A 25727-nucleotide genomic window follows, 5' to 3' on the forward strand; every position below is an offset into this window, starting at 1 on the left:
AGTATAATTCTTTCTTGGGGTTTCCAAACTATTTCCCCCCCCCCAATTTCCTGTAATTCTCTTGAATTTTAAGAGCAAGATGGATCGCTTGGTCATTCTCTAACGCAGTCAGTATCCCAATCCAAAATACAAAGGGGAGACTAGGTTTTTGGAGGTCCAAAATTGAAAGAAGTGATTTTTATTGGCTTGATCAGACTTTGATTTCAGTCTGCTTTCTGCATGTATGACCAAATGCATTCTTCTCAACTTTGATTGCTGTTTGAGTTACCATCATGGACCAAACTAAGGAGATGTTGTTCATACTGGGGAATGTTTTCTTCATCAAGACAGATAGATAGTTCTAATAAAACCTTATGATATAGAACATGCCCAATCTGGTAGCTACCTTAGTAGTAGTTTAAACAAATATATCAACAGGTTCTGCCACCTTTATTCACACAGTGGTGCTTTAAAATCTTTAGCTTGGCACTTGGGATTAATTTTGATACCCTTAGTTGTGTGAAACACCACCTTGTTTCAGACCTAGCAGCACTGATGCTAACAGGACTGCTTACTGGAAAAACATGCTAAACTATTCAGATATAGCTCCTTGATTTCAGCAAGACTGTTTACTCACTGCGGTATTACACCATAGGTTTTAAGACCACAGACTTAAGAATTTTCTACAGTAGCAGTATTTCAATCCTTAGTCCCCAATATGACAAGTAATAGGTGAAAGTATAAGATCAGAGTAAAAGGATTTAAACTGTGAAGAAGCACTGTAAGGCTTCAAGTGAAAGTAATAAAATGTGTACAAGAGGGCACATGATAATAGTTATGATTTACAGTTAAGTGCTAATTTCTGTGGCATATACTACTCTGGTTTCAAGAATCAGTACCCTTGACTATATGTATCCCTTCAGTTCTCAGTCACTGTGCTTTCACAAGAAACTATTGCATTACACTGTAGCTACAAAACCCAGCTCACCTCTCTGCCTGTTCAATAATTTTGATTTACTGGCTTTTATCTTACTTGCTGTATTGAAGGCAAACTTTGGCTAAAAACATGTCTGCACTTGGGATGTCAAATTTCCCCAAAATGGGAAATCTTTGACAATTTTTCCAGCAGTCATTCCACCTCTTTTAGTCTTCAGAACACTCCAGCATCTCATATAGCACATTCTCTGTGAAATGACAGAGGCAATACATGATTTTGGATCACAGCTGATCCATGTGGCTTGCAAACTAAGCCCCTGGCAGATCATCAGATTCCTGTAGAAGGACCTTTCAGCCAAGACAGATTCTGACTTAATTCAGTGATGCTCTGTGCAGGTCAAAGGTCTATCCGGTTGTATTCTGTTAGCGATCAGTCAGAGTCTAACACTGTATCTATTTTATGCTATGTTAGTAATATGTCTTACTATTAATATTATTTAATAAGGCACTTCTTTAAAAATAAAAAAGTCCTCAAATCTCTAGGTCATTAGAGCATAGTTGGGGGGGTGGGGAGAAAGACAGAAAGAAAGCTCTTCTCTATTAATTTGACATACCAGGAATATTGTTAACTGTTACTTCTGATGTAGGAGTCCTAAAGCAAAAACCTAGTGTCCTGCTTACTTAGTGCAATGGTATCTGCTCATTTCAGGATGTTCTGTGTATAAAGCATCTGATAATATGCATAAACATGCTAAAATTTGTATCTATGTTGATTCCTTAAAAAAGTTCAAATATTTTGGACCCAGATTTGAGGTGATATATCTGACATTATTAAGGAAGCTAAGGAATACTATTGGCATTGTTTGTGTGCCAGGTTACCACTGCAAACAATTGATTGCAAGCAAAATGGACACTAAGTTTCAGCTATAAGGGCTACTCTTCAATAATGGATGGCTTCCACACCTGTGCAGTGACACCAGCTTTCTTTGCTGAAAATTTTGGCCTCGGAGCAGTAAACAAAGAGGATGTGGTGCTTTCCGGCTTAGAAAATGCAGAGTAGCTCGTAGGTGCATATGATTCATTTAGTGGGATAGGGGCATCTGACTGGAACAAAGGCTGTGAACCGTAGGCTGGCACGGAGTACACTGAAGATGCCCGGGCATTAGTAGGAGAGCCAGCACTAGGTGGTCTTAAAGGTAGAGCTTGCTTTGAAGTGGACAACTTCGATGTCTGCTTAGTAGTAAGGCTTTCCTTAGTACTAGGAGGTTGAAAAGTAAATAAAGATGCATCAAGTTGATAAGGTTGATGTTTCATAATATCCAAAGCATTGAGACCTTTCTTAGGTTTTCTTTTTGTGTTTTTGGTAGCAGCAGTGGATTTAGAGGAAGGCTTGGTAGCACCAGGAGGATAAGATGGGCAGTGGATGGGATTATAAGCAACAGGTGGAGGTGCTCGGACATTAGATGAATATTTCCAAGAAGCTGGTAAAGATGGAGTTGGAGACGAGGCTCGTGCCATGTTTGCCTGCACAGTCTCTGAATCTACCACATACTTCTCCATTCGAGAGTGCCTTCTGGCAAATAACTGTGCTCCTTTTCCGCTCATAGCTGGTGGCATCTCAAAGGGTGGCTTTGTTTCTCCAGCACTTGGTGTGACTGGTGTGGTTGGCTTGGGTGTATGGTTTGGACTAGCTAGGGTCGCTTGAGGCCCTTTGAAAGGACCAGCTAGGTTGAGAGTACTTGGGGGATGGGCAGGAGAATGAGGATACTGTGGAGATTTGAGTGGTGCAGGATATGCTGCCTGAGGTGAGGCTGGTGCTGGGAAAGAAGGAGCCTTGCTAGAAGCCACAGCTGGAGGTGACCAAACTGGTGAAGCTGGAGTACCAGCAGTAGGAGAGATCTTGACGGAAGGCTTTGGAGCAACAGGAGGAGGGGCCTTTTGTTTAGATGCTTGAGTCTGCATGAAATTGCAAGCTTCTGCTCCCAAACTGAGGTAGTCTTCTTCAGGTCCTGACTCAAAACCAGCTCCAGTAGCTTTTTTGCCCTCTGCATTGTGTACAAGAGACAACAGGGCAGGATTAGGACTTACTTTGGGTGCTTCTTTGAAAGTGAACATAGGTTTCGAAGTGCTTCTTCTCTTTGCCTCTTGCAGTATCCCGGTTCTTTTGGCTGGCACCGCAATCCTTTCGTCTCGTGATGCTATGTGTTCTGTTGGCTCGCTGGGTGACCACACAGATGGGGCAGCTCTGCTGGCTACAGGAGCTGAAACAGGTCTGTATAAAGCCTCAGGTGGTGGGCTAACAGAGCAGTAAGGAGGTGGTGCTGGTATATCTGAAAGAGGACTAGTGATGTTTCTTATGGGTGAAAATGGTGCAGCTGCTCGGTTTTGAACTCCAGAAGGGAAGGGTTTTGCTGTTTTATTCAAAGAAGCTGCTCTTTGAGCGTCAGAGGACTGAAAAGAGAGGTTTGTGTCTGGTGCTAAGCCAAAGCCATTTTGTTGTAGCGTTTTGCTGTGATTCTGGCTCACGTCTGTGTAGCTTTTGCTCACGCAGGTCTGCTGTCTTGACATTTCTTCCTCTTTTTGATAAGCTGTAGAACTTACTTTCTGGAAGTTCTCTGACACGGTTGCTTCTCTTCGTTCCTCTGTATGCACTGCGCGTGCTTTCATCTCCTCCTGCTCAGCTGTAATCTGATCCATCCTTTGACGCCTCTTGGCAAACATGAGGGCGCCTTTACCTGTGCTCTCAGGAAGTGTCTGCATCTCGTCTCCACTTTTTATCTTCTTCTCAACCTCCAGTAGACCACTGTCCCAGTCAAATGTCACAATCTTACCGTCGTTGTCAATGTCAGAGAAGAAATCTTCATCTATTTCTGACTCACTTGTTGCAAGCAAACTCACTTCAAAAGTGTTTTCTTTGTCCCCCTCTTCACCTTCTCCTTCTTCACCCTCGTCTTCGTCACGTTCTAACTCTCCAGTACCGTAGCTGACTAAAGTATATTTCCTCGCCCTTTGACGACGCTTCTTGAACATCAACACTCCCTTGGAATTGGGATTGGGTGCTGCTGTCAGCAGCAGTGCAATACTTTTACATTTAGATTTGGCTTCTTTGACCTGCTTCTCTGAGAGACTCTCACTTCGCCGGAGCCCTATGGAAAGAATCAAAGTGCACATTAATTGCATGCAGCCCACAAAAATACAAGGAGACTAACAACAAATAGTTCTGCATTTATCCATACCAAAATTTACCCACTGTCCCCTTCCCCATATTAAAACATTTATTTTCTTTTATATACAGAGGTCATTATACTTAAGCTTTTTCCACAATATAAACTGTGTTGTAAATTCCATATCCAGCATTCGTTAGAGTCACACCCATGCAAGTTCAAAGGCCACATCACTTTCTTTAGGACTTTCTTATTTCAACAGGAAAATTACCTGTGTCTTTATTTCTAGCATCCTTGATTTTTATTCCCATAAGTAATCTCAGCAGCAACAGGCAGACAATATTTTTTCATTTATTCAGTTTCTGTGGTCTGGCATTTACCAAATGTTTGACCACACTTACTTCTTAGGCTTACAGTGGACATTCCCAGCCAGCCAGACCCATAACTGCTTAACATCTGAGACCAAATGAAACTGACTATATTCTGTCTGACAGTGGTAGCAGCTTGTGCCATTTATGTATTTACTCATATGAATTACAGAATGTGTATAGTTGCTAGAAGTTGGTATGATTCTCTGTAATAGCTATTTAAAAGCAAGTAAATATCCGCAAAGGCATACACAGAAACTATTATCATTAACTTTCAGCCCCTTGGAAGACATGGGAGTTTGGCTGTGGTACTCAATGAAAGCAGGTTTCAGTGTTTTAACAAGCATTACTTGCCTGAAACATAATACAGAATTTTATAGGATATAACAACTTCAGAATATTTATTTAGAAAATGTAGCCGGAACGAATACACATCTAAGATCTGAATCAAGGGGGCTCAACTAACTTCTCAAGATTATTCACTAGCATGTATCAATGATACATATTTCTTAAAGCATAAATTATCTGTTTTCATCAAGTCGTGTGGAACGGGAATAGATGCATCTGTAAAGCTGATGATAGATGCACTGTACATCAGCATGACTCCTTCCTTGTTATGTGACATGGAGCATGTGTCTCATGGGACAGTGCTTGTCAGGTGGTGTCCCTGTTGCCTTCCCTTCCTTCTACCACCACATCTCATGAATGACAGCCTCAATAGCTTCTCTGTTTAAAAGAACTAGAAGTTAAAGCTGTTCCTGTCTAAATCAGTGGTCATCTTCCGCTTAATTTAAAAAAAAAAAAAGCATGCCTTTGATATATGAAAATAGAACTGTAAATTATTTAATATCTTCTGCAGGCATAAATAAAGCAAACTCAGTAAAGAAAGCCATATGATAGATTTTCTATCAGTGATCTTTTTAGCCATGACAGTAGATGGAGATTGATGCTTCTATTAAAGACAACTGGAGTTTTGCCATTATGCCAGATGACAGCATGGCTGGACCAGTGGTTCTCATAAGAAACTGTAAAAGAGAAAACAGCATGGCACCCAAACCAGCAGTTTATAGTATTTTAGAGTGAGAGAGCCAAATCACAAAATCCTCGGCTCAGTCCTTGGATGATCCAAATGCTTACAATAATCACTAAGGACATTTTCCAAAAGTATGGGCTTTAGAGTTAAGAGTAACTCTGCAAACAGAAAGCATGTAAGTTCTGTGCTTTCAAATAACGTACTTGCATCAGCAGTGAGTGTTATTCTGGGAAGGAGATTCAGCAGGTACCCATACAGTTCTGCAGAAAGCAAAACTTTCCATTTTGTTAGCATATTTTTCCTTAATTCTTTCCTTAATTCTGGATAGTTACTGAATCAGTAGTTTCCAAAGATGGCAGAAGAAATGTTACCTGTTCAGGTAAATATAATCTGATGACTATTTACAGAAGAAAATTCTTTTGAACATATCAAACATCTATAATAAATGTTCTTCTCTAGTTTAGACTTAAATGCTGTGTTGTAACTTTTAATTTAACAAAATCCACGCATACTATTTGCTGCACACAGGTTATTCCCCTATGCTTGGGAATTTGTTTGCTCTAATTTGTAGACAGTATTTTACAAATACTAATAATATTAAAAGCAAACACTTTCATAGATTGCATCAGTGGTTCCTAAAGATAATGTCCTGCCACTAGATTAGAAGGAGTTGAGATTGTCATAGATGAGGTGGGAAGAGGACAGAATCTATGTCCTACTTGAAAGAAGAGTCTATAATGTAATACGTAATTCATTCCTTGTACTTTTGCCTGCAGAAGGCAGGCAAGTAATTCTCTAAAGACGACAAGCATAGTCCCACAATTGGTTCTAACTTCACAGCCAAAATGTAAAGCATGTGCACTTTTATGCTTCATTTAATATGCCAAAAATATGTGGATTGCATACAGACACTTAGGCAAAAGTAACTGTTTAATCCACTTGCCAATAAGATACAAATGGTTCTCATGCTAAAAATATGCTTACAGAGGAATTAGCAGTGGGTTAGCAGACTAGTTCCAACGCTGCGTATGAAATAGCTTGTTGCTACAGTATATCACTGCACACATTCAAGCACCTTTGACATACTGCTGCTAAATCCACAGACAGGATTCTTAACATTGTTGGGAAAGAGCAAGCAGCCAATAGAGAGATCCCAAATGAATAAAATAGTAAATAAATAAATAGATAAATAAATAATGCGTATTTACAGTCAGTAAATGAATATTGGATCCAGTGGCAAGTTTAGTTTCATGTAAACTTCTTGGACACATTTTGAAGCTGACCTCTGAATATGGGAGTCAGAAGAAATAACATGTTCACTTTTCAGTCTAGAGAAGACTGACAAAACTGAAAGGATCATGTAACAGTTATACACATGCTAGTGTCTGTCAAAATCTCTTCTGCAGGCGACATCGAGCTTTTCTACTAGGTTTTTTTTTTGTTAACTTTTAAGAGCAGTGGCATGGCTTTGATTTTAGATGGTGCAAATGACAACACAAAGTTTTTTCTATAAAAGGAAAAATCCACAGGATTCACTTAGACATGTGCAAGCAACTTGCTTTTTTGTTAATATTCTATAGATTGCCTCTGAATATACATTAGAAGACCAGCAGAATTCAGCCTTTTTTTCAGACGTAACTATTTTTAATTGGACAAAGTCATCTAAGGAAAGTTATTCAGCACAGTTTAGGCATGAGTATACTCTTGGCTCATCACCAGGAGCAAGGTATTACACTGAAAAAATATATAAAGCAAGAACAGAAACATAATTTAAAAGAAAAATAGAGAGGGAAAGTTAGAAAACTGCAGAAAAAACCCCTCTTAACATATTTTTCCTAATGCATTCTAAATTCTGAAATTATGTTTAAAGTTACAAAGGATAGCCCCAGGCAGTGCAAATGGTTAGATGGGACATACTTACTTGCGTGCCTCGCCCTGTGCTTGAGAGGTCTGTGATCCCTTTCTGAGTGCTGGTTGTCTTCTCCCTGCTCTGTGCCTTCTGATGAGATTGCAAAGGAGAGGAGGGAAGGAGGTGCTTCTGACTGCCCTTCCTCCACTTGAGAATCAACACACCCCCTTTCAGCTGGAGACCTGGGTGCTTCCTTCTCCCTGTCTGAACAGTCCAAGATCACCTCCACCCTGGGGAGAGATGGAGCTGCACCCTGGATCCTCTTGATCTCTTTGCCATTAGAAAACTGGACAACTTTGCTTGACCACTGGATGTTGCCCTCTTTCATGCCCAGGGGAATTGTGATTACAGGGCTAGTCCCATCTTGTTGTACACTGGGTCCTCTTCCTGAAGGGGTGCATTTTTCTGCCCCTAAGAGAGTCACAGCAGGAGCATTGATGCTTTTGTGCGCGTCATTTGAGAGGGACACCTGCAGCTCAACCATAGTACCTGGCCTTCTTTCTTCTGTCTTCCCTCTGAGAGCAGTCTCATCTGTCACGAGCACTTTGGAGGTGCCTATCACTTTAGGAGTAATTTTTTGGCTTTGTGTGGTCTCTTGTTTCATTTCAGAAAAGTGTATGTTCCTTTCTCCTGCTACCTGGTGAGACTCGCTGTATATCTCTGTGATGCATAAATCTCCATGGGGTCTCTCTTTCGCTGTGTTAATTTGCAGTGTAGTACTCTCCCTATAGTCCTCATTTTTTATGTTCTCGTCCTTTCCATTTTCTCTTCCAGCACTCAAGGTTTCATTTATTCCACTGGAGGATCTGCACATATATAAACAAGTAATTCAAGAAATTAAGCTGCTGTAAGCACAGCAATTGTAAGTACAGTTACAAAAGCAATTTCTGTATTGTGTTTTTTCCCCTATATTAATTGTGGTACCCGCTGGCAGGTCCACTGAAGTAGAGAAATTTTCCCAGAATATAGAGGTCTTAAACTGGAGCACCTGTATATCTTTCAAAATTCCTCAACTTAACAGTTCAGTAAGAGGGAGATTACCCTACTGCAGTAGAACAATGATCCACTTACCATCCTTCTGCACTGTTGAATTGTATCATTCCTAGCATCAGTATGCTTTCACAGACACATTTCTATTATAGTATTTCCAGACAAATGCTGCTGAGACTTCTGGGACAGTACCTCTTCATATTTCCCATGTGCATGAGAAAATTAACTTTGCATGGCACCAGAAGAGTGGTTAATTTTTGGCTCTGAGGCTACTATTACAACTGTTTTAGGCACCATCCTCTGTCCCAAGCAGTTTACTCTCTAAGGAATAGAAATGTACTGGATGAGGATCAGAAGAAGGGGAATGAATACTGAAAATACACATTCGAAGAATTCCTGTGACGATCATCATCCTTATATATCATGGAATAATTAAAACATTCTGGGCCTATTCCAGTGATCCAGTGTAAAAGTGTAGGGAACCCGTACAATATTTCCTAGTAATTAAAAATATCCATTTCTAACTGTCAAATGTGACTTTGACCTCCTGAAGCCTACTACATACCTCAGTGTAGCTCCCTTTTTTAAGGTATTCATTCCCTTGACCCAGTTAGGCTGTTTTACTGGTGTTAGGACTCCTGGTGTACATTCTAGCTTCTTTCAGTACTGACTGCTGTTAATTTGAGAAAAAACGTTTTCTGTACAGCAAGACTGCAGCATGTTATTAAGGTTTTCTGTTGACTGGAAAGTGGCAAAGCACTTATTCAAATGAGGGAAGTGGTAGGTATGTAGAAAAGTATTAATATCAAGTATTATGGAGGTTTCTGAAATCAAAAGCAGGTCTCGGGTATTCTGAAACTTTGGACCCCCCCCCTACAAAGAAAGACTGGAAGAAGCAACAGAAGAAATAAATCTGTCAGTGCACTGAAGAAACTTGAATGTCACTTGCTTTTCTGGCTACGCAGCATACTGTTTGTAGCAGTCTGGGTCTGCCTCAAATAGCACAAAATGTGTAACATCCATTAAACAACTTATGGAGGTCTGTAAAGGTCAGACAGATTTTAATTTAGGGAGCTCCTTGTGAGTGTTGCTGGATTCCATCGTATTATGCTATTTAGATGATCGATTGTACTGCTCCTAAGTACAGATAAATTACAGAAATCTCTAAACATTTCCTTGTAAGATATGAGACCTGGGGCTGGGCCAACTGCATCTAGCCTTTATTGGTAGCTGGGTGATTGTGTGTATGTGTGAGACACAAAGATTTCCACCTTAAAAGGTCTTCGCTGCTTATGGATATACTTGTACTCTATGTAAACATCAATGTGTATCCGTGTGTCAAAGAGACAGAATACTGGGTCTGATCTCTTTTTTGTCATTTAAGATTCTGGTTTATCAAATTATTCTTTTTGTTTCAGGTCTTTCCAGCTCACTGCAGGAACACCCCTGGTGTAGTTTCAGAAAAGAAGAAATGGTGTCAGCACTGCAGGGTTTGTCTGAGAGTCATTTTTTCCTCCCTATTTGGTGCATTTCATTTTAGTATAAACTGAGCACACTCCATACTTCCCCCTAGACATTTTCTTTCTACATTCAGCGGTAGCCCAAGAGTTGCTACCACTGATGTGCAAAAGGAAGGGCCAGCGTTTCTGTTTCTGTCCTCACTCTCAATGTTTCTCAGTACATCTGTTCAACAGTTGTCGGGAAGGTTGGTAGGATGCTCCCCAACATGGCTTCTGGAGAGTGCCTGCCCTGCAGGGTGTCTCTTTCCTCTGATCCTGTGAACCCAAGATTTTCTGGGCACTGCTGGTTAGTAACTGACTGTGGTTTACAGGGGATTGGGAAAATTTTTTGTAGACATCAAAGGCCAAGCAGCATTGTAAAAAATACTTTAAAAGCCTAATTTTCCTCCCAGTAAGCTTAGTCAGAGCAGAATTAGGCCAACAATGAATGCTTATGAAAATCTCATCCACATGCAAATAGTTCAGGAACAGTCAGAAGCTTCCCAAGGAGAATTATTCTTCCCTGCCAGCAAAAGATGCTTGGATGTAAAGATCACCACTGGAGCACCACTTTAATTAGGCATTGTTCTTGCCTCATGATTTCCAGCATTTTCTTGAGATGGCTGCTAACAAGTGGCTACTCAGGAAAGGAAGGATTTGCTTCTCATTGCTCTTGAAGGATGCTAAGACACTTCCTGAAAAATCCTTCTGGTGGTAGTGCTGAGAGGGCTGCTACCCACAAAGGATGTGGCAAGGGAAAAGAAATGTTTCCGTTTATTCTTTTATACCCTGCAGGATACTTCCAGTAGGGGCTGGCATTTGGGGGAGATGAGCTAGTGAGAAGAAAGTAAAAGATTTTGACAGTGAATTCCTTTAGAACATTTTAGTTACTTTCAGAATGTTGATCAGCAGCAATTTTCTGAAGATTTCTAACAGACACAGTTTTATTCCATGAAACAATGAATTATGTGGTCTGTTTTGGTTCTGATTTTCAGGATGTGTCTTGTTGTTCACCATACATTCAAGCAGAGACAAGGGAATGAATGGAAGATGTGCTGTCACTTTCAGCTAGAGCTGTGGCCTTCAGACCAACACAGATATCAGTTATAGAGCAGCAACAGGCAGGAGTCAAAGCATATGGAGCTATTTCTGCGGCTACAAAGAAGACAGCTGGTCAGCCACAAATACCATTTTCACAAGTGCAGTTCAGGTAGTCATGTTATGAATTAAAAACATAAGAATGCAGATATCACATGAGGAGCATTCAAATGATATGCTGCTGAACCACAGACAAGAGCTATGCACTATGGAGAAGGTAAGCTGTAATTCTCAGCTATCACCATTCCCCTGATCTCATCACATTACCCATCCCAAGCCAATGTGCACAGACAGGCCATGCGAAATGTCTGTTCTAAATAAAATGAATACTCCTTGAGAGCATCTTTGTTTGGAGGCAGATTGTAACTTTGAACTACTAGACACTTGAGGAAAGTTCCTATGTGCAGGTTGCAGAAACCACAGAGGAATTTCACATGCTGTTTAGACATCCCTGGTAACCAGAGACAAGTGCTTTTTTTGCACCAGAGTCCTTCCAGCCCTTCCAGTGACACTGGTCTGTTAGCTATTGTGATAAATTGTGACCCCTTCTGTCCTCCTGGTCCTGCCTGTGCGAGAGCAGACACAGGGAACTGCAGTAGCTCAGGGTAGAGCCATAATTCCTTACAAGTAGTGTGGAAGTCTCAGGTATTTTCTTACTCTTCTTTTCTTCCTCTTCCTGAACACAGAAGGTAATTCAGAGTTCATCTTATCTGAATTCATGAAGTCTGGGAAGAATGTGCTTACTGTAAGTGATTCTGAACTCAAGATTGCGTATATTACACTGATGACGATTACAAACCAGTCACTGGAATAGACTGATGTGCAGTGAGCGGTAATGCTGGCTTGCTTGCAAATTTGCAGGAAGGTTCTCTAAGAAGCTTGAAGCATTTTTGAAGAAAACTGAAATTCACTATCAATGTTTATAAATGGAGAAGTTGAGACCCAGAGAGCTGTGACTTACCCACCTCATCTAGCGAAGTGATAACAACTACAGAAATAGAATTCATGATTTCCAGACCCTCTCCCCCTCCCGACTACTAACACATTTTGCCACCCAAGAAGACCATTTGCCATGTCATCATCAAGGCATATCTGTGTAACACACTTTCTCCATCTCTACAGGCTTTGCTTTTTGTAAGCCTCACTTCCCTATCTATGGGGAATAACAACACTTCACTACTTCAAAGGGGTGGAAAGAATAATTGAACTCAAGACTCTGCAGTATGCAGATATGGTAATGGTCACCTCGTAAATATTAATACTTAAATAAAATCGGTACATTTGGAGACTGTACTCTAAATTCTATGCCTGAACTGTGCAGTTCAAATTATATACAGTAATTCCTTCAGATCAAATTGTCTGTCTTCCTCTTCCATACAGACAAGCAGAGTTACAGGCATTAATAAGAGGACTATCAGAAGCTCGCAGTGTAAGTCTGCAAAATAAGTGCATGCAAAACCAGCATTTTCACGTGGTTCACTGAACAGAATTGCACCAAAGCATTCTGAGCATTCCTGTACCTCTTGATAAGCATCTGCAGGACGTCAGTCAGGCTTTCCATCAGAACGATAACTTCAGCATAGGTTAAGTCTCCACAAGGCTTGCCATTGATAGACACCACCTCATCTCCCTCACACAGTCCAGCCTTAGCTGCTTTGCTCTTGCTGCGAACCTACAGTGAGTCAAAAACAAATTCCAAATTGCACAATTAGCGTTCATTTGAAAACAGCAGCAACCATTTCCTCAACTTACTTTTGTCTCTACAAAAGGATCAGTAATATTGATCATGAACAAATTTCTAATGCCACAAATTAATAACTTGTCTTGTCCCAGTCGAGGTTAATACTGTTCTGTCCACTAATAACAAATATAAAACTGCTTTTCTGTTTTACCGAGCTTGTGAGCTAGATGTCAAACAGGCTGGAATGTTCGTTTTTGTTTGTTTGTTTTTTAATAGGGAGACAGAAAAGTCTGGAACAACAATTGATTGATCAGAGTTAGCAGAAATGCAGAAAATCTCATTAGTTTCTCCAAAAATGAAAGACTACTAGAGCTGAAATCTACCAAGATTTTAAAAGATGAGTGAACCTAAGGCTCCTCCAGGCAGAATGTCCATAGCTACATGCTATTAGAGCTGTAGGTACAAAGACTTCTGGTATGCTGGACACTTTTCCTTAGATGCCCAACTGTAGGTATAGTTGCCAAACTATAAACATCTGAATCACAGAGGATCCTAAATCCATGTTTAGTCATCCACATAGGCGCCCTGATATATTAAACTTAAGACACTCCTGTTAAGGTTTAACCTTCCCTACTAAGTACTCATTCAAGAATCTTACACAGCTCAGATTTTTGCTGTTTCACTTCTTTTTCCATTGGCAGCATGTTGTAACTTGATGCAGTCTTTGTATTACAAAACCGAGACAGCTCTAACACCACTCAAAGTGTGCCATACAGTTGACTGCTGTTTTTAAAGTACATATTTGGCAAACGGTTATGTTCTGTTAACCAGGATGCCTGTAGTCGTCTATTCTAGAATGACACATACACATAAAAGGGCTTTTCTAGGGTTCTTTGCTCTCAGTCTTCTACATGTTGGTGTGAGTACTTTTACCTTACGTGATACTCAGTTGGTGGGTCGATATGTTATACTTGGTAATTCTCAGAGCATTTTCTCGGAAATTTTTAAAGAAGTAGTATAGTTCTGCCACGCTCGCAGCAGCAGAGTTATCCTCACTGAATCTAGGAAAGTTACTTCTGATCTACACCAGATCTGAGGATGCAACTGACCCACAGACGCATGGAATTATCCCAAATATACTATTACGCCACTGGGTTGGTACCTAAGATGAATTTCTGGAGGCTATTTTGAAAAGTTTCTTGGAGTCAAGATGATATGTGGAATAAAGGTTGAGACTGCATGTTTTTCTGTGGCAGGGCCATATATCTTTGTTGTTTCAATTTACACATACCCGTATGTCGTATTATGGCTTTTTGAGCAGCGAATAAACAGAAGCCTGGTGCATGCAGAAGCCAGTTTCTACCTTGCAGAGTTAACATAGACAAATATGGAGTGGTATGCTGCTCTGTTTATCTCCCGTAAGGCAAGAGCATAAACATCCTTGTGCTTTGGGAAGAAATGACAGTTTAGACAGTATTAAGAATGTTTTGCTTCATATATGAACTAGGATTTTGGTTGAGGTTTTGTTATTGTTTTTTCAAATAGGAGGGTATGCTATTGAAATTTTACAAGACATCTTAGGCCTGAATGTAAATATTTAATGATGTGGGTGTTAGGAAGAATTTCCAGTGACCCTTTTTCAAAAACCATGTAAACAGCTATTAGAGCAACATGTGAACTCTGAAATAGCATAATGTGATGCCTAGATTGTGAGAAGAAAACTTGTTTCTGTTTCTTAAGTGTCTGAGAATTTGGAGTCAGTTCTGTCGTAGATTACCATTACAGCTCTCTCAGGAGAGAAACTGTTACCCATTCTATAACTTCAGGGATTTATGTCAAAAAGCAGAAGTACAGATGTACCATGTTAACAGGTGTACATGAATTGCTAGACAGCTCAACCGGTTTCACAATTTTTTAAACAGACTCCTTGGTAGCATTCGTATTAAATAGACAAGGGCACTGAATTTCCTTTTCAAGTTCTTGAAAGGACCTCTCAGTCCATTTTGCTGCCTTGTGGATTGTTGAAAGATCACAATTTTGAAATATTTGGACCTTCATACAAAACCTCAGGCCCTTCTTTCACTGGTCATGCAGGAAAGAAATTGCTGTAAGTGGCTATTCCTCTCTCTCTGGTAGCATTTCAGTTCATATGCACATTAGAGCAAAATTCCTGTCAGTATTATAGTGCCAGGTTTATCTACATAAATCAAACCTTTAACATGATTTTGCCATTGCAGGATCACACTGCATATGCTGTATGTATTAATGGTTCTTGTGACTGTACGTCAGCCTTTTTCCCAGCCTCCCCCAAAGGCACCTATGCCTCCCAAATTTGAACATTGTCTATGTATACTGAACTTAGTCAATGCTGTGCGTGCTCTGCCCATAAGGAGTTTTAGACTCCTGAATTTTTAACAATATTAATGTGTTATATATGAATAGTTGTACATAAAGGCCTCAGGTTATTCTGAGCCATCTATTATACTATTCTCTCATTTCAGGTGTTTAGATCACTGTTGCTAGGGGGTGCAGACAGTACTGGATTACTTGAACAAATTAGCTGAAGTATGTAATTTCTTTCTGTTCCCAGATTACTCCTATATCCATAATCCTCCACTATCAGGAGTGCCCCTTGCTGCTTAAAATATCAAGTGCTGAGCAATTCCTCATACCCAAAGAGATGTTAATCTTAGGGGAAAGTTCCTTTGTGAAGAACTTAGCCTAGATGTGTGCTGTTATTTGAGCACCACAGGGCATCCAGAAACTACCTGTGCAGCATGAGTGTGCACAAGCAGCAGCAGTGCTGCTCCCTGGGCAAAAGGCTGGGGAGCTGGTGCAAGACTCTTCAGTCTCTCATCTGGAACCTATTTACAAGAAGCTGCTTCAACAAGGGACTGGGGGCTGTCCAAAGGCTCTTCGGGAAGGCCTGGAAACTGCAGGTGGGTAAGGTCTGAGTGCTGTCATACATTATTGAGAGATCGCATCCCAAAGGCACAGGTATGTGGGAGGGAAAAGCATGGGATAGTAACTTAGAAGGGTTGGTGGTAGCTATGGGGTGCTGCTGGGGCTGGAGTAATCATGGGTGTTTGCAGCACATGGCAACTTCAGTCAGTTTCTTAACCAGTGAAAGATGAATAAACTGAGAAATACACAGTGGCTATGCTCATGCTAGTGTGGGGCAAAGAAGGGGGTTTGTAGAGAAAGCTAATGCTGAGTGCTCTGCCTTCGTGCTGGGTACGCTGTAGTGTTTAAACTAGCTCTAATTTCATTCTGTCACCTGGAGACTCCTTGCCAGATAGCAGGTACTAAATCTGCTCCTATGATTTAATCTGAAAGCAGTTTAGTTTCCATGTTATGAAACAACATATGATAAATCAGGATAATTGGGAAACTCACTTCAAAAAATGTAACCCTAATGAAGCTAAAAAGCTAAAGTAAATGCACCTGCTATTTGTTGTGGCTGCAAGTGGATGCACAGACAGCAACTGGGGCTCAGCTTACCAGATTATCTTGTTTGTGTGTCTGAGCCCTAAAATAAGCAGATCGGAGAGTTGGGGTATTTTGAACCTGATAAGTCAATGAGTTGTAGTTGAAAGCAAGGCAAGCGGACTTGAGGACACTCTGCAGTCATGTTTTCCAATTGTGCAACTAAGAAATTGTTAGGGTATTTCATAGTCTTGCTTTTTACCAGTGACTTTTGGAAAAGATGATTTATATCTTGTTCTGGTGTGCTGCTAGGATGTGTGTCTAAATGGTGTGCTTCAGATGTAGCCTGATTGAACAAGCAGGCTCAGTGATGGTTCAGCCTGAGTGAGGATCCAATCAGAGAAAAAGAGCAATCTGGGCATGAGCACAATCCATTTAGCCTAAACCTCTCGATATTAAAGTAAGACTTCTGTGGCTTTTAGATATATATATATTTGCTCAGCGATATTCTCAATTCAAAGCAAACTTTCCAAACTGTGAGTTATTCTCAGAACTCCACTGATCCTTTTTAATTTTTCGAGCAGCTTTTAGACAAGAGAACAGAAAATACAGAAAATATTGCCACTGGGTGCGGTGGAAATCCACTTCTCTGCTATTTATGTCCCTTGCCCATACAGACAGAGTAGTTTATTTCATTGAGGGGTTGCTTCTACAAGAGCCTATTCAGTTGAATATCCTATCTGATTCTTGAAGTGTATGGCCTTCAAGGTTTGAAGCCAGTTTCAATGAACCTTACTTACACATGTAAGTCCTCTGTGTTAGTCTTGGGTCTTTGATGACTGGCGTTGAGTTTTGTTATGATGAAATATGTTGCCCAAGGTAGCTAGCTTGCCTTACCAGACAAATGGGACTTCAATGGATCAGTTGTTCATCTTCATAATTGTTTATGACTTTAGTTATGTCAACTGCAAACTTTACTAGCAGTGGCTTTGTCTTTTCTTTTAGATTGACAAACTTCAATAACAAAGGGTGAAGGATGCTTAACAAAGATATGTCCACTTTACTTTCTGCGTGTAATGTTATGATTTTAGTATCTCTCTTCAGGGATTGTCTGGCAGGTAACTGAGTAACTATTCGTGGTTTTTTTAGTATAGGAGGATTCTAAAGGCCTTCTTTCCCCCCCCCCCGCCCCAATTGTATTACGCTGGTTTGAAGCTGGAATATGCAACTAGATGGTAAGCACAGTTAAAATTCTCACTTGGTGTCACTACATTGTTTCACATTTTGTAAGCCCAAGTATCAGTGTTATATAATATTATGGTAGTTTATGGCAAAATACGTGTTATAGGGTGCTAAGCTGCGTAAAGTGGAGGTAATTTTAACTTTAAAAACCGTTGATCTAGTTGCCCTAAAGATTCTGGCTTTACCTACCAACACACAGCTAAAGCAAACTTCAGCCAGGTTTTACGCATGTAAAAGTTAATGGGATATTCTTGCAGAGGGGTCTAGTTATTGGTTTGCTTATTGTTTAACTCTGTCTCCAGTTAGTCCTGTTGCAGTGTACACGTAAAATCTCACTTCTTGAGTGCACTGGTTCAGTTTGGTAACTGTTGTCTCCTTTTTCCCATAATGTGAGAAGAACTTCCAGTTGTGAACCAGAAGATCTGGTTCATTTCTCTTCAGAGTATATTTGCCAAATGCAGTTTGGTACAACTTCGTATACATACTGTTGTGGGAGGGTTAAAGAACATATTTGACCATTTATATGTTGATGGAGCACTTGTGCCATTTGGAACCAGAGAACAGACTGATCTCTGTGAAAAGAAAAGCCTGTTCCAATTCCCAATAGCCTTGCCTAATGTACTAGGTATCATCTTGCTAGGGGTTGCCTTTCTTTGGCAGCAATCCAAAGTTAGCAGCTGAAAAAGGGATGAGATAATGACCTCTGAAATATTGATCTGGTATGCTGGCAATGCAGCAAACTTCCCAATAGTGAGCTTGGGTACAGCACTTAAGTCTGTTACTCATTTTGTACAGCACATTAATGTATAGCCTGGCTATGGATTATCCTTTTCCAGGATGTACTGCTGCATACTTGTAGTTGATGTAAATTAAAATGTTGTGCTGATTTACTTTTACTAGTGTTGCTGGTGAATTGGGGAACATGTGACAAGGAAAGGAATGATGCTGTTGCCTTTCGATAGCGTAGCTGTGCATTGTCTGCTCTATTTTCATTCCCCTTTTCTTCTTGCCTTGCTTTAAATAGTGACTGGCTATATACTTCCTGGCTTATTTTTAAATCCTAACCAACTTAGATGTCTCTATGAATATTGTAGCTATGTTTTCATTTCTTCTTTCTCACTGCCCCCCTGTGCAGAGAGATAACTGAATTGTCAATGCTTCTTTGGGACTGAGAAAATAACGCATCTTTACTGAGTGCTTCAGTATATAGGTATCATCAAAAAGTCTTTTAAGTACAATATAGCTTATTACCTGGAGAAAAGAATTTCTGTGATAAGGTTAAGAGAGAATAAACAGAATTAAAATGTCAGTATTATCTGCTACAGAACCACCTGAGGCAACATTGGAAGTACTACTGTAGACAGTCCTTGTGGTAAGCCCATCCACTGCCTGATCTTGGGCTGAACTCTTGTCACTGATACAGCAGTGCAACTGCTATGTAATTGCACTGTTAGTATGGTCCTAACACCATGCACTGGGTGTTTCCGGTAGAAAAAGTGGCACATTTCTAATATTGCAATCAAAGGACAGCTAAATGAAAGGTAAAAACCAAAACCTGGTGCCTGGAAGTACTTATATTTGGGTGGTGCCAAGATAATAATAGGATACATGCACACTTTTACAAAGAGAACAGCATTTCTAGCCTAGACTTGTGGCTGCTGGCAGAAAGCAACAAAGGTATGTGAGAAGTAACTAAAAACTTAAACACTTTCAGACCTGCAATTCAGTTTCCCTAAAAAAAAAATAATAAAAAAAAATAAATAAAAAAAAAAAAGAGGGCAAGAGGGAAAAAAGAGGGGGAGAGAAGGATTCTTTTTTTCTGTTCTTCCCCATAAATCAGAGGGAAAAGTGGCCATATGCATCCTCTTTGTTTAACTGCAAAATACGTGATATGAGGTATATTTTAGTCCATTCTGTTGAGTTTGTATCACATCATGTAGTGCTGTATGGTCTAGCTGCAGAGCTAGAAAATAGGATAACTGTATGAGGAAGATACTGAACATGCCTGAGCCATGCCAGCAGCTGCCATCCTCTAAGAAGAGGAGTTGCAGGTCCTTGGAGGCAAATGGAGGCAAAAGGAGAGGAGGCAGAAACAGAGGGTGGGGTGCTGGAGTCAGGAGGCTGTCCTCAGCTCTGAACTACATTCATATGGCTTTAAACTAGAAAGAAATTAATACTGTGTATTGAATGGTTTAGGAATGAGCTGGTCTAACTTTCTCAAACAGAATCTGTGGTGCCATGGTAAGTCCTTTAGAAAAAGAGTGATTACAAGTTTCCCTGAGAGAGTTAATCTTGCTGGGAGAGAACTCAAATATGCAACCTTCTGTAATCATTAATTGCATATTCCTGATTCTTTGAGTCACCATACTGACACTTCCATTAATACAGTCAGAGCTGATACCAGAACATGTAATTATTTGTGTTTATCCTTTTAAAACACTGACACAACACTTGATTTTTCTAGGCCTCTGACACAGAGAGTCGTGTTCTGCCTTAATGAAGATCAACATTAGCTATCCAAAGGCTTGCTAAGACTGCTTTCCAAACTTCTGGATGTAACTTAAAGAGCAAAAGTGCTTACTACTTTTGCAGCATTGTCACGTGTGAAATGTGCTGATGTGGACACTTTTCAGGTATTGATGGCAGTGTGGAACTGAGGTTCCAGGTTCAAACCAGGATTGGAGGAACAGCCCAAACACGGGCATTTTTGCTGTGATGAATAAGGACATCAGGTGGCATCATTCTTGGAGTGGGTTATGCTAGCAGAGCCATAGGGCCTAATGTGCGATTGGTAAACATGCTTACTGTTTACTGCATTTCAGTAGTGGAAATTACAATAATGGCAGGAGGAGTCTGTGGATCCAGGCTGTGCTATTTTGGCTAATAATTTGTCATGTTAAGCTGTGAAATCAGTTAGGATAAAATTTGCTCTGGCTTATTCATCCATGCTGGAGGTTGTATGGGCCATCCCTCAATCTTGACTGGAGTTGGGGTTATGGGCTCCAGAGCCAAGGCTACAACTGGTAGTAGCAGAGATAGGTAGGTGAATGCTGAGAGTCCAACGTACCATCTTTGGTTAAGGCAGAACTGTTGCCAAGTTATGGACTTATTTGGTTTGAGTTCTTTTAATTTCAGGGCAGACTGGGGGTTTCAGCGCTACTCGAAGGCAGAGGAGAGCAGACCGGTGTGTGTACTGAGCAAGGTTGCATTCAATCATCATTAAATGGTTCCCATATTTCATAGGTGGTTCCTTGCTTTCCCTGGACTGCTCTAGGCTTTTGTGACATTTGGAGTTGTCCTGAGGTTTGACTCTGGAGAATTGAGGCAGGCTTGTGAGTTTCAGCTGCAGCTAGTTTTCCTGTACCTCAGATCTGTAAAATAAGCTACATAATCTAGAATTAACTAACTTCTGAGAAGTTGTTTATGAATGAGGTTTGAGGCAGATTTGCAAGTCTCAGGTATGACTGATTACAGAGCATGCAGAGCCGTTAGGCTGAGTCTGATAATTTGCAGTTTTCTGGTAGGACAAGTTTTGGCTGCCCTTTGGCACCAACTTGAGCAATAGTAGCGGGTGCATCATCCCAGGAACATCACTGGGAGCTTCAGACCACTTCTGGCATCTTCCCTGCTGTAGGTCAAAGGCAGCAAGGAAGAGAAGAGAGTGTATTTGAAAAAAAGTATAGACTCTACTGCCAGCTGGAAAGTTACACAGCACTATGATAAGAAGAGTGCTGAGATGTGAAAGTTTTTATGTTTTGGTGGGAGAATGGTTAGTTTGGAGGCAAAAAGTTTGCTGGAGATCTTTGTACTTCCCTCCATTTAGTCCAAAGCATGTTTGTGTAATTTGATGGTTTAGCCTGTGACCTGCCTTTCAGACTATGCAATGTTTGGAGAGACATGTTTGGATGGACATGAGGGGTGTGTGGATTTTTTAGGGTGGTGGGGGGATGACTGGATTCTTATTTAGTGACATACAGGCCATAAATCCATCCTACTAGCAGGCAAATCAGCCACTCAGCTACTAGTGTGCACTTTGTCAAACCCACTCGTTACTATCTTCATATCCTGTATCAATTCCTCTGTTCTGTGTGGCTCCCCAGTCTCGTTTTTACTCCATTGGTCATCTGCCCAAATTGTCTTGAAGGGGAGTGGGGTGGGGAACAGTCGGAGAGGGAAAGGAGGGAGGGTTCTCATTACAAAGCTAGATTTGAGATGACACATTTAATCCTTAGAGCAAAACTACTCCAGTGACAGTTAAAATGAAATCGTTATTCAGTCTCCGCAGTGCCTTCCCTGAAATGGTATTGTTTATGACAGTCCCTTAACATTATGTCATGAGTTTGCAAATACACGAGCATGGCATATGATCATCCTTCCAAAAGGAATAGCAAAGGCAACGAGAAGAAACAAATGCCATCTTGCAGGTTTCTGTTTCAGTGAAGGCTGCTGTAGCTGTCACTGTCAATGATGTCAAGGTTAGATTGAAATGTGTGCCCAATGATGTATTTCTTGCTGCTTGCTTCACTGCTGAGGCAGCAGTTCAGTCAACACCAGAGAGATTGTGACGACGTAACTAGAAGCTTTGCCTTGCTTCCAGTAGGGAAAGTAGTGGCACTGTGTTGATTATGAGAGCTTTCTGTGTGAACAATGCTCAGCACAATTGAGCCAGATCTCAGATTGCAGGGAAGGGGGCTTTTGGGACTACATTAGCACATATGAGTCAAATTGTTCAAAGAAACCAAATAACACAAGCATCTGGTAAATGCATTAAACTGTTACTGTATTATGCACAAATAAAGTGGCCAATGCCTCCTCTTCAAAGGAAAGTGCAAAGTTCCAAGTCATTGGGGAAATACGAATCAAACAATGGCCCAAACTTTGCTGAGAGCTCAATACAGGGACTGAGTTTAGCTCCTGTTGCTTGCAATCATCTTTAACTGGACTGTTCAACTAAAAAAACCTTGCAATTAGACCAAAGAAAATGGTCCTTAGTGAAAGCTGGTAGCTTGACTTACCAGGAATTCATATTAAATTCCACCATGTTGTTCTCTCTTAAGCTATTTCTTTCAGTTCTCAAAATAAGTCAGCTAGACTCAAGCTTCTTTACTTCCCTGGAAGGTTCAGTACTGGCCAAATTTCAGAATTGCCTATTTCACTGTTCCACCCAAATTTCACTATTCTCTGACATTTCTCTACTTGCCTCATTCCTCATATCTTAGTTTATGGATGAATTTATATTGGCTAATGGGTTTATTCATGAAATAGAGTTTCAGACAAATTTCCCAGGATGCACTATTTAAACAGACAAACAAACCATGCAAACTCAGCATCCCTCACGTTTCAGGTGCTTTGTTTTGAAGCAGCATTTTGAAACTGAGGGCAGTATCAGGCCAACCCATCTTGGTGTTTAGAAAGGAGAGCTCTGCCAACCTGGATGAATGTTTTATGAATGCTAATACATAGGTTCACATAGAGGCCTCCCAGTGTTGCCTGGCTGCTCTCCTAGACAGCTCCTTTTTTTTGTGACTCGTCAGAGAATTTGGATGTTCAGCAGCCTCTCCTCTCTCTGGTGGCTCAGATAAAGCTGGCCAGAAAGCAGCAGTGATGGCATTGAGGGTGGATGCATGCCAAGGATATCCATGCCTGCCAAGGGAGGTCAGGGGTCTCCTTTGGGTTTGCTCTCCCAACAGGGAAGACAATGTTTCTGTGCTTGTGCTGGTGGCCTTAATGAGGGGGTAAATGGTGGCTGCACACTCTCAAGAGATGTTTCTGAAGCCTCCGGGGAACTAGGAGGCAAAAGTGGGCTTTGCCACTCACCTGATAACAATGCTGAGAAAGTTATTTAGACCTGTGCTTTTAATCAAACAATTAAAGACCATAGTCTGCCATGAGTGTTTCCTTATCTGAGCCTCAGGGATTTTTTTTTTTTTTTAGGCTTAGAATATATTCAGAATTTACCTTAGTTAAATTTTATCAGTCTTTAAAATGGTCATAGATGCAAACCGTCACTTAAAATTCTTCCTTCTTTTTTTCAGTGGCTTGGTCTGAAATGGCTTTAACCAAATGTAAAATGAATAGAAGTGTGACTGTTGCAAAAATTTACTTAGTCACCCCGTCAATCCTTTCTTGTGTAGGCAATCCTTGAATCCATTTGTCAATTTGTGCATGTTTCATAAAATTGATATGGAGATTAATGTTCATGAGCTGCCTTTCAGCTCTTAAATAAAATACTGCATGAAGCTATATATCGGAATTCCAGTGTGTGGCCAGCCAGAGTAAAAATGAAGTATCTGCAAGTAGACTTGCCCTGGAACTGAAGGCTGAAAGATCCTCTTTCATGGTAGGCTAGGATCATATACCCATCTCATTTGAATTTTAAGATGAGAACTCGCTTGTATTTGTTAATTTGGAAATAACAGCACTTTTAGTTTCATGTTAAATATGCTGCCAGGAGAATACTACAGTGATGGAAAAGAACTCTTTTTTTTTTTTTGGCATGTCAAATAGATAGTTGTAGTCAGAACATTGAGGAAATGCTGTTCTACTCAGACTGTGACTCTGGAAGCTGAGCCAGGTTTCTGGCTCCCGTGTCAATAGCCCATCTGTGGCTGTTGCCCTTGCAATCGTGTCTGAGCAAGTCTGACACAGAGGTGCTGAGCTCTCTTTAATACTCCTGGACTTAGTGCTCCAAAGAATTAGACCTCCTATTCTTACAGTCTCCAATTCAGGCATGCTGGCAGAGTTGGTTTCTTATGTCCCTGCCTTTAGTAAGAGCAAGTTGTCAGTATCTTCAGAAGCTGAACGAAAAGGATCTCTGTTCCCCCTGCCCTTTCCTTCCTGTGTATTCCTAAGAGGAATGTCTGCCTGAGAACTGGCAAAACTGCTACACTGACATGTGAGATTTCTGTTCGCTTGTTTTCCTCTGTCCTTCTGTCCTCAGTGCAAGTGTTTGGCTTAACTCAGGGTATCTTGCCCAGTCAGGCAGTCTGGGAAAGGCTGGCAGTTGTTTCTGAGGGCAGGGAGGGTAAAAGAAAGGGTGTTATTTTTGCAGAGCTGTAAATCCAGCACCTTTTGCCAGTGCTGCATTCTTTTTTTATTGCTTGTTTCGAAGAAGCTATTGCTGCAACAGCACCAGCTGCAAAGAAAATCTCATTTACTCAAAGTTCTTGACAGAACAGGTAGTGCATTTTGCACATTTGTGGGACACTTGCAAAGGAAATACAAAGCATGCTTTCTGAAAACTTCAGCTTGAAATGCAGCAGTTTCCATGCTGCCTGGAGCTTCAATGTCAAAGAGATTTCTATTTTTAGAGAGAGATTCTACTCAAAGAGCTATATAAGGCTGTGTTGGGGAGACCGTTACTGTTTTATAATGTATGCGAATACTTGTTACTCAGTAACAAGAGAAAATTCTGTGTAAAACTGGAAATCACAAAGATACTCTGACTTGGGTGTCTTTTGGGAGGAAAGGGAACCGAGATCATAACTGAAGACCCAATATTTGTTTTTTAATATTATAATTTCTCTCAAGTTCTTGAAATAATTGTTTTAGCCATTAAAAATATCAGAGAGAAGGCTCTATCATGACTGATGATGCAAGAGGGAAGTGGTTCCAAGCTTAGAAGTTTGGTGCCAAAAGGCAACTTACTGTGCTAACAGGTGACAACACTGGGAAAAACCAATAAATTACTGTCATGTCCTTCATTGGAAACGAGATAAAACTAGATGTTACAGATTCAGTCTTTTCAACTACAGTTTTCTTAATAATCCTGAGTACAAAGTGCACCTAAACTGATGGAGCGCTGCAGAAAAACAATGAGATAGAGTGGTCAGATGGGCTAAGTATAGTAGTCACAATTAATGGCAGAAGAACGGAGCAGTGTCTGAAGTGCTGGCTTGCTGGGGAGCCTTCTTCTGAAGCCTGTTATTTCCTCACATAGAATTATCCAGGAAACATGTAACTCCATTAGCCTTAATCCCCATATTCATATGAGTAGATAGGAAAAAGGTCTGAAGGAATTGGTTAAACCTGTGTTCAGAGAATTAATTTTCTCAGTGTCATTTCTACTGCAGTTTTAAGAGGAACTGTTTGGCTTCCAGGGAATAGTTTGTCTATGAAAAACACAGGGGACTTTCTGGTCTGGTTGAACTTTCAGAGACAGCCCAGGTAACATTGGTTTTAGCAGCTGTTGCCAATGTTAGGACAGCAGTTGGGGCCAATACAGTTCTTCTTGAGTAAGGACTAGATGAGGTAACAGCTAAATTAAGGACACTGGGTCCATTTCTGCTCTAGTCAGACACAGCTCCTGCGATGAATTCTAAATTGGAGGCAGGACTGAACTGGTGCTGGTCTTAATCTGTCTTGGGTTTCTGCTTATGTTTTTATATTGTCTAGCTAGCTGT

General features: G+C 40.7%; 2 protein-coding genes across 8 annotated transcripts in view; one reads left to right on the forward strand and one right to left on the reverse strand.

Annotated features, from left to right (window-relative positions):
- SEC24D (SEC24 homolog D, COPII coat complex component) overlaps window positions 1-25727 on the forward strand; it is a 212554-nt gene that overhangs the window by 73594 nt on the left and 113233 nt on the right. For 5 of the 7 annotated variants that reach the window (XM_030481066.1, XM_030481062.1, XM_030481061.1 and 2 more), the window contains 5 exons: window positions 3067-3185; window positions 8164-8251; window positions 9798-9869; window positions 10874-11193; window positions 15248-15596. The gene's annotated coding sequence lies outside the window, so the exon portion shown is untranslated. Of the gene's footprint in view, window positions 1-3066; window positions 3186-8163; window positions 8252-9797; window positions 11194-15247; window positions 15597-25727 lie in introns of all 7 variants that reach the window. The other 2 variants (XM_030481063.1, XM_030481069.1) reach the window with 2 other exon arrangements.
- Window positions 1-25727, reverse strand: part of SYNPO2 (synaptopodin 2) — an 85896-nt gene that overhangs the window by 15434 nt on the left and 44735 nt on the right. The window contains exons 2-4 of the mRNA XM_030481077.1: window positions 12497-12648; window positions 7402-8195; window positions 1879-4061 (exon numbers count right to left, since the gene is read on the reverse strand). Coding sequence (XP_030336937.1) covers window positions 1879-4061; window positions 7402-8195; window positions 12497-12648 — 3129 coding nt within the window. The remainder of the gene's footprint in view (window positions 1-1878; window positions 4062-7401; window positions 8196-12496; window positions 12649-25727) is intronic.

Source organism: Strigops habroptila, chromosome 3 (genome assembly GCF_004027225.2).
Source record: "Strigops habroptila isolate Jane chromosome 3, bStrHab1.2.pri, whole genome shotgun sequence".
NCBI classification, from domain to species: Eukaryota; Metazoa; Chordata; class Aves; order Psittaciformes; family Psittacidae; genus Strigops; species Strigops habroptila.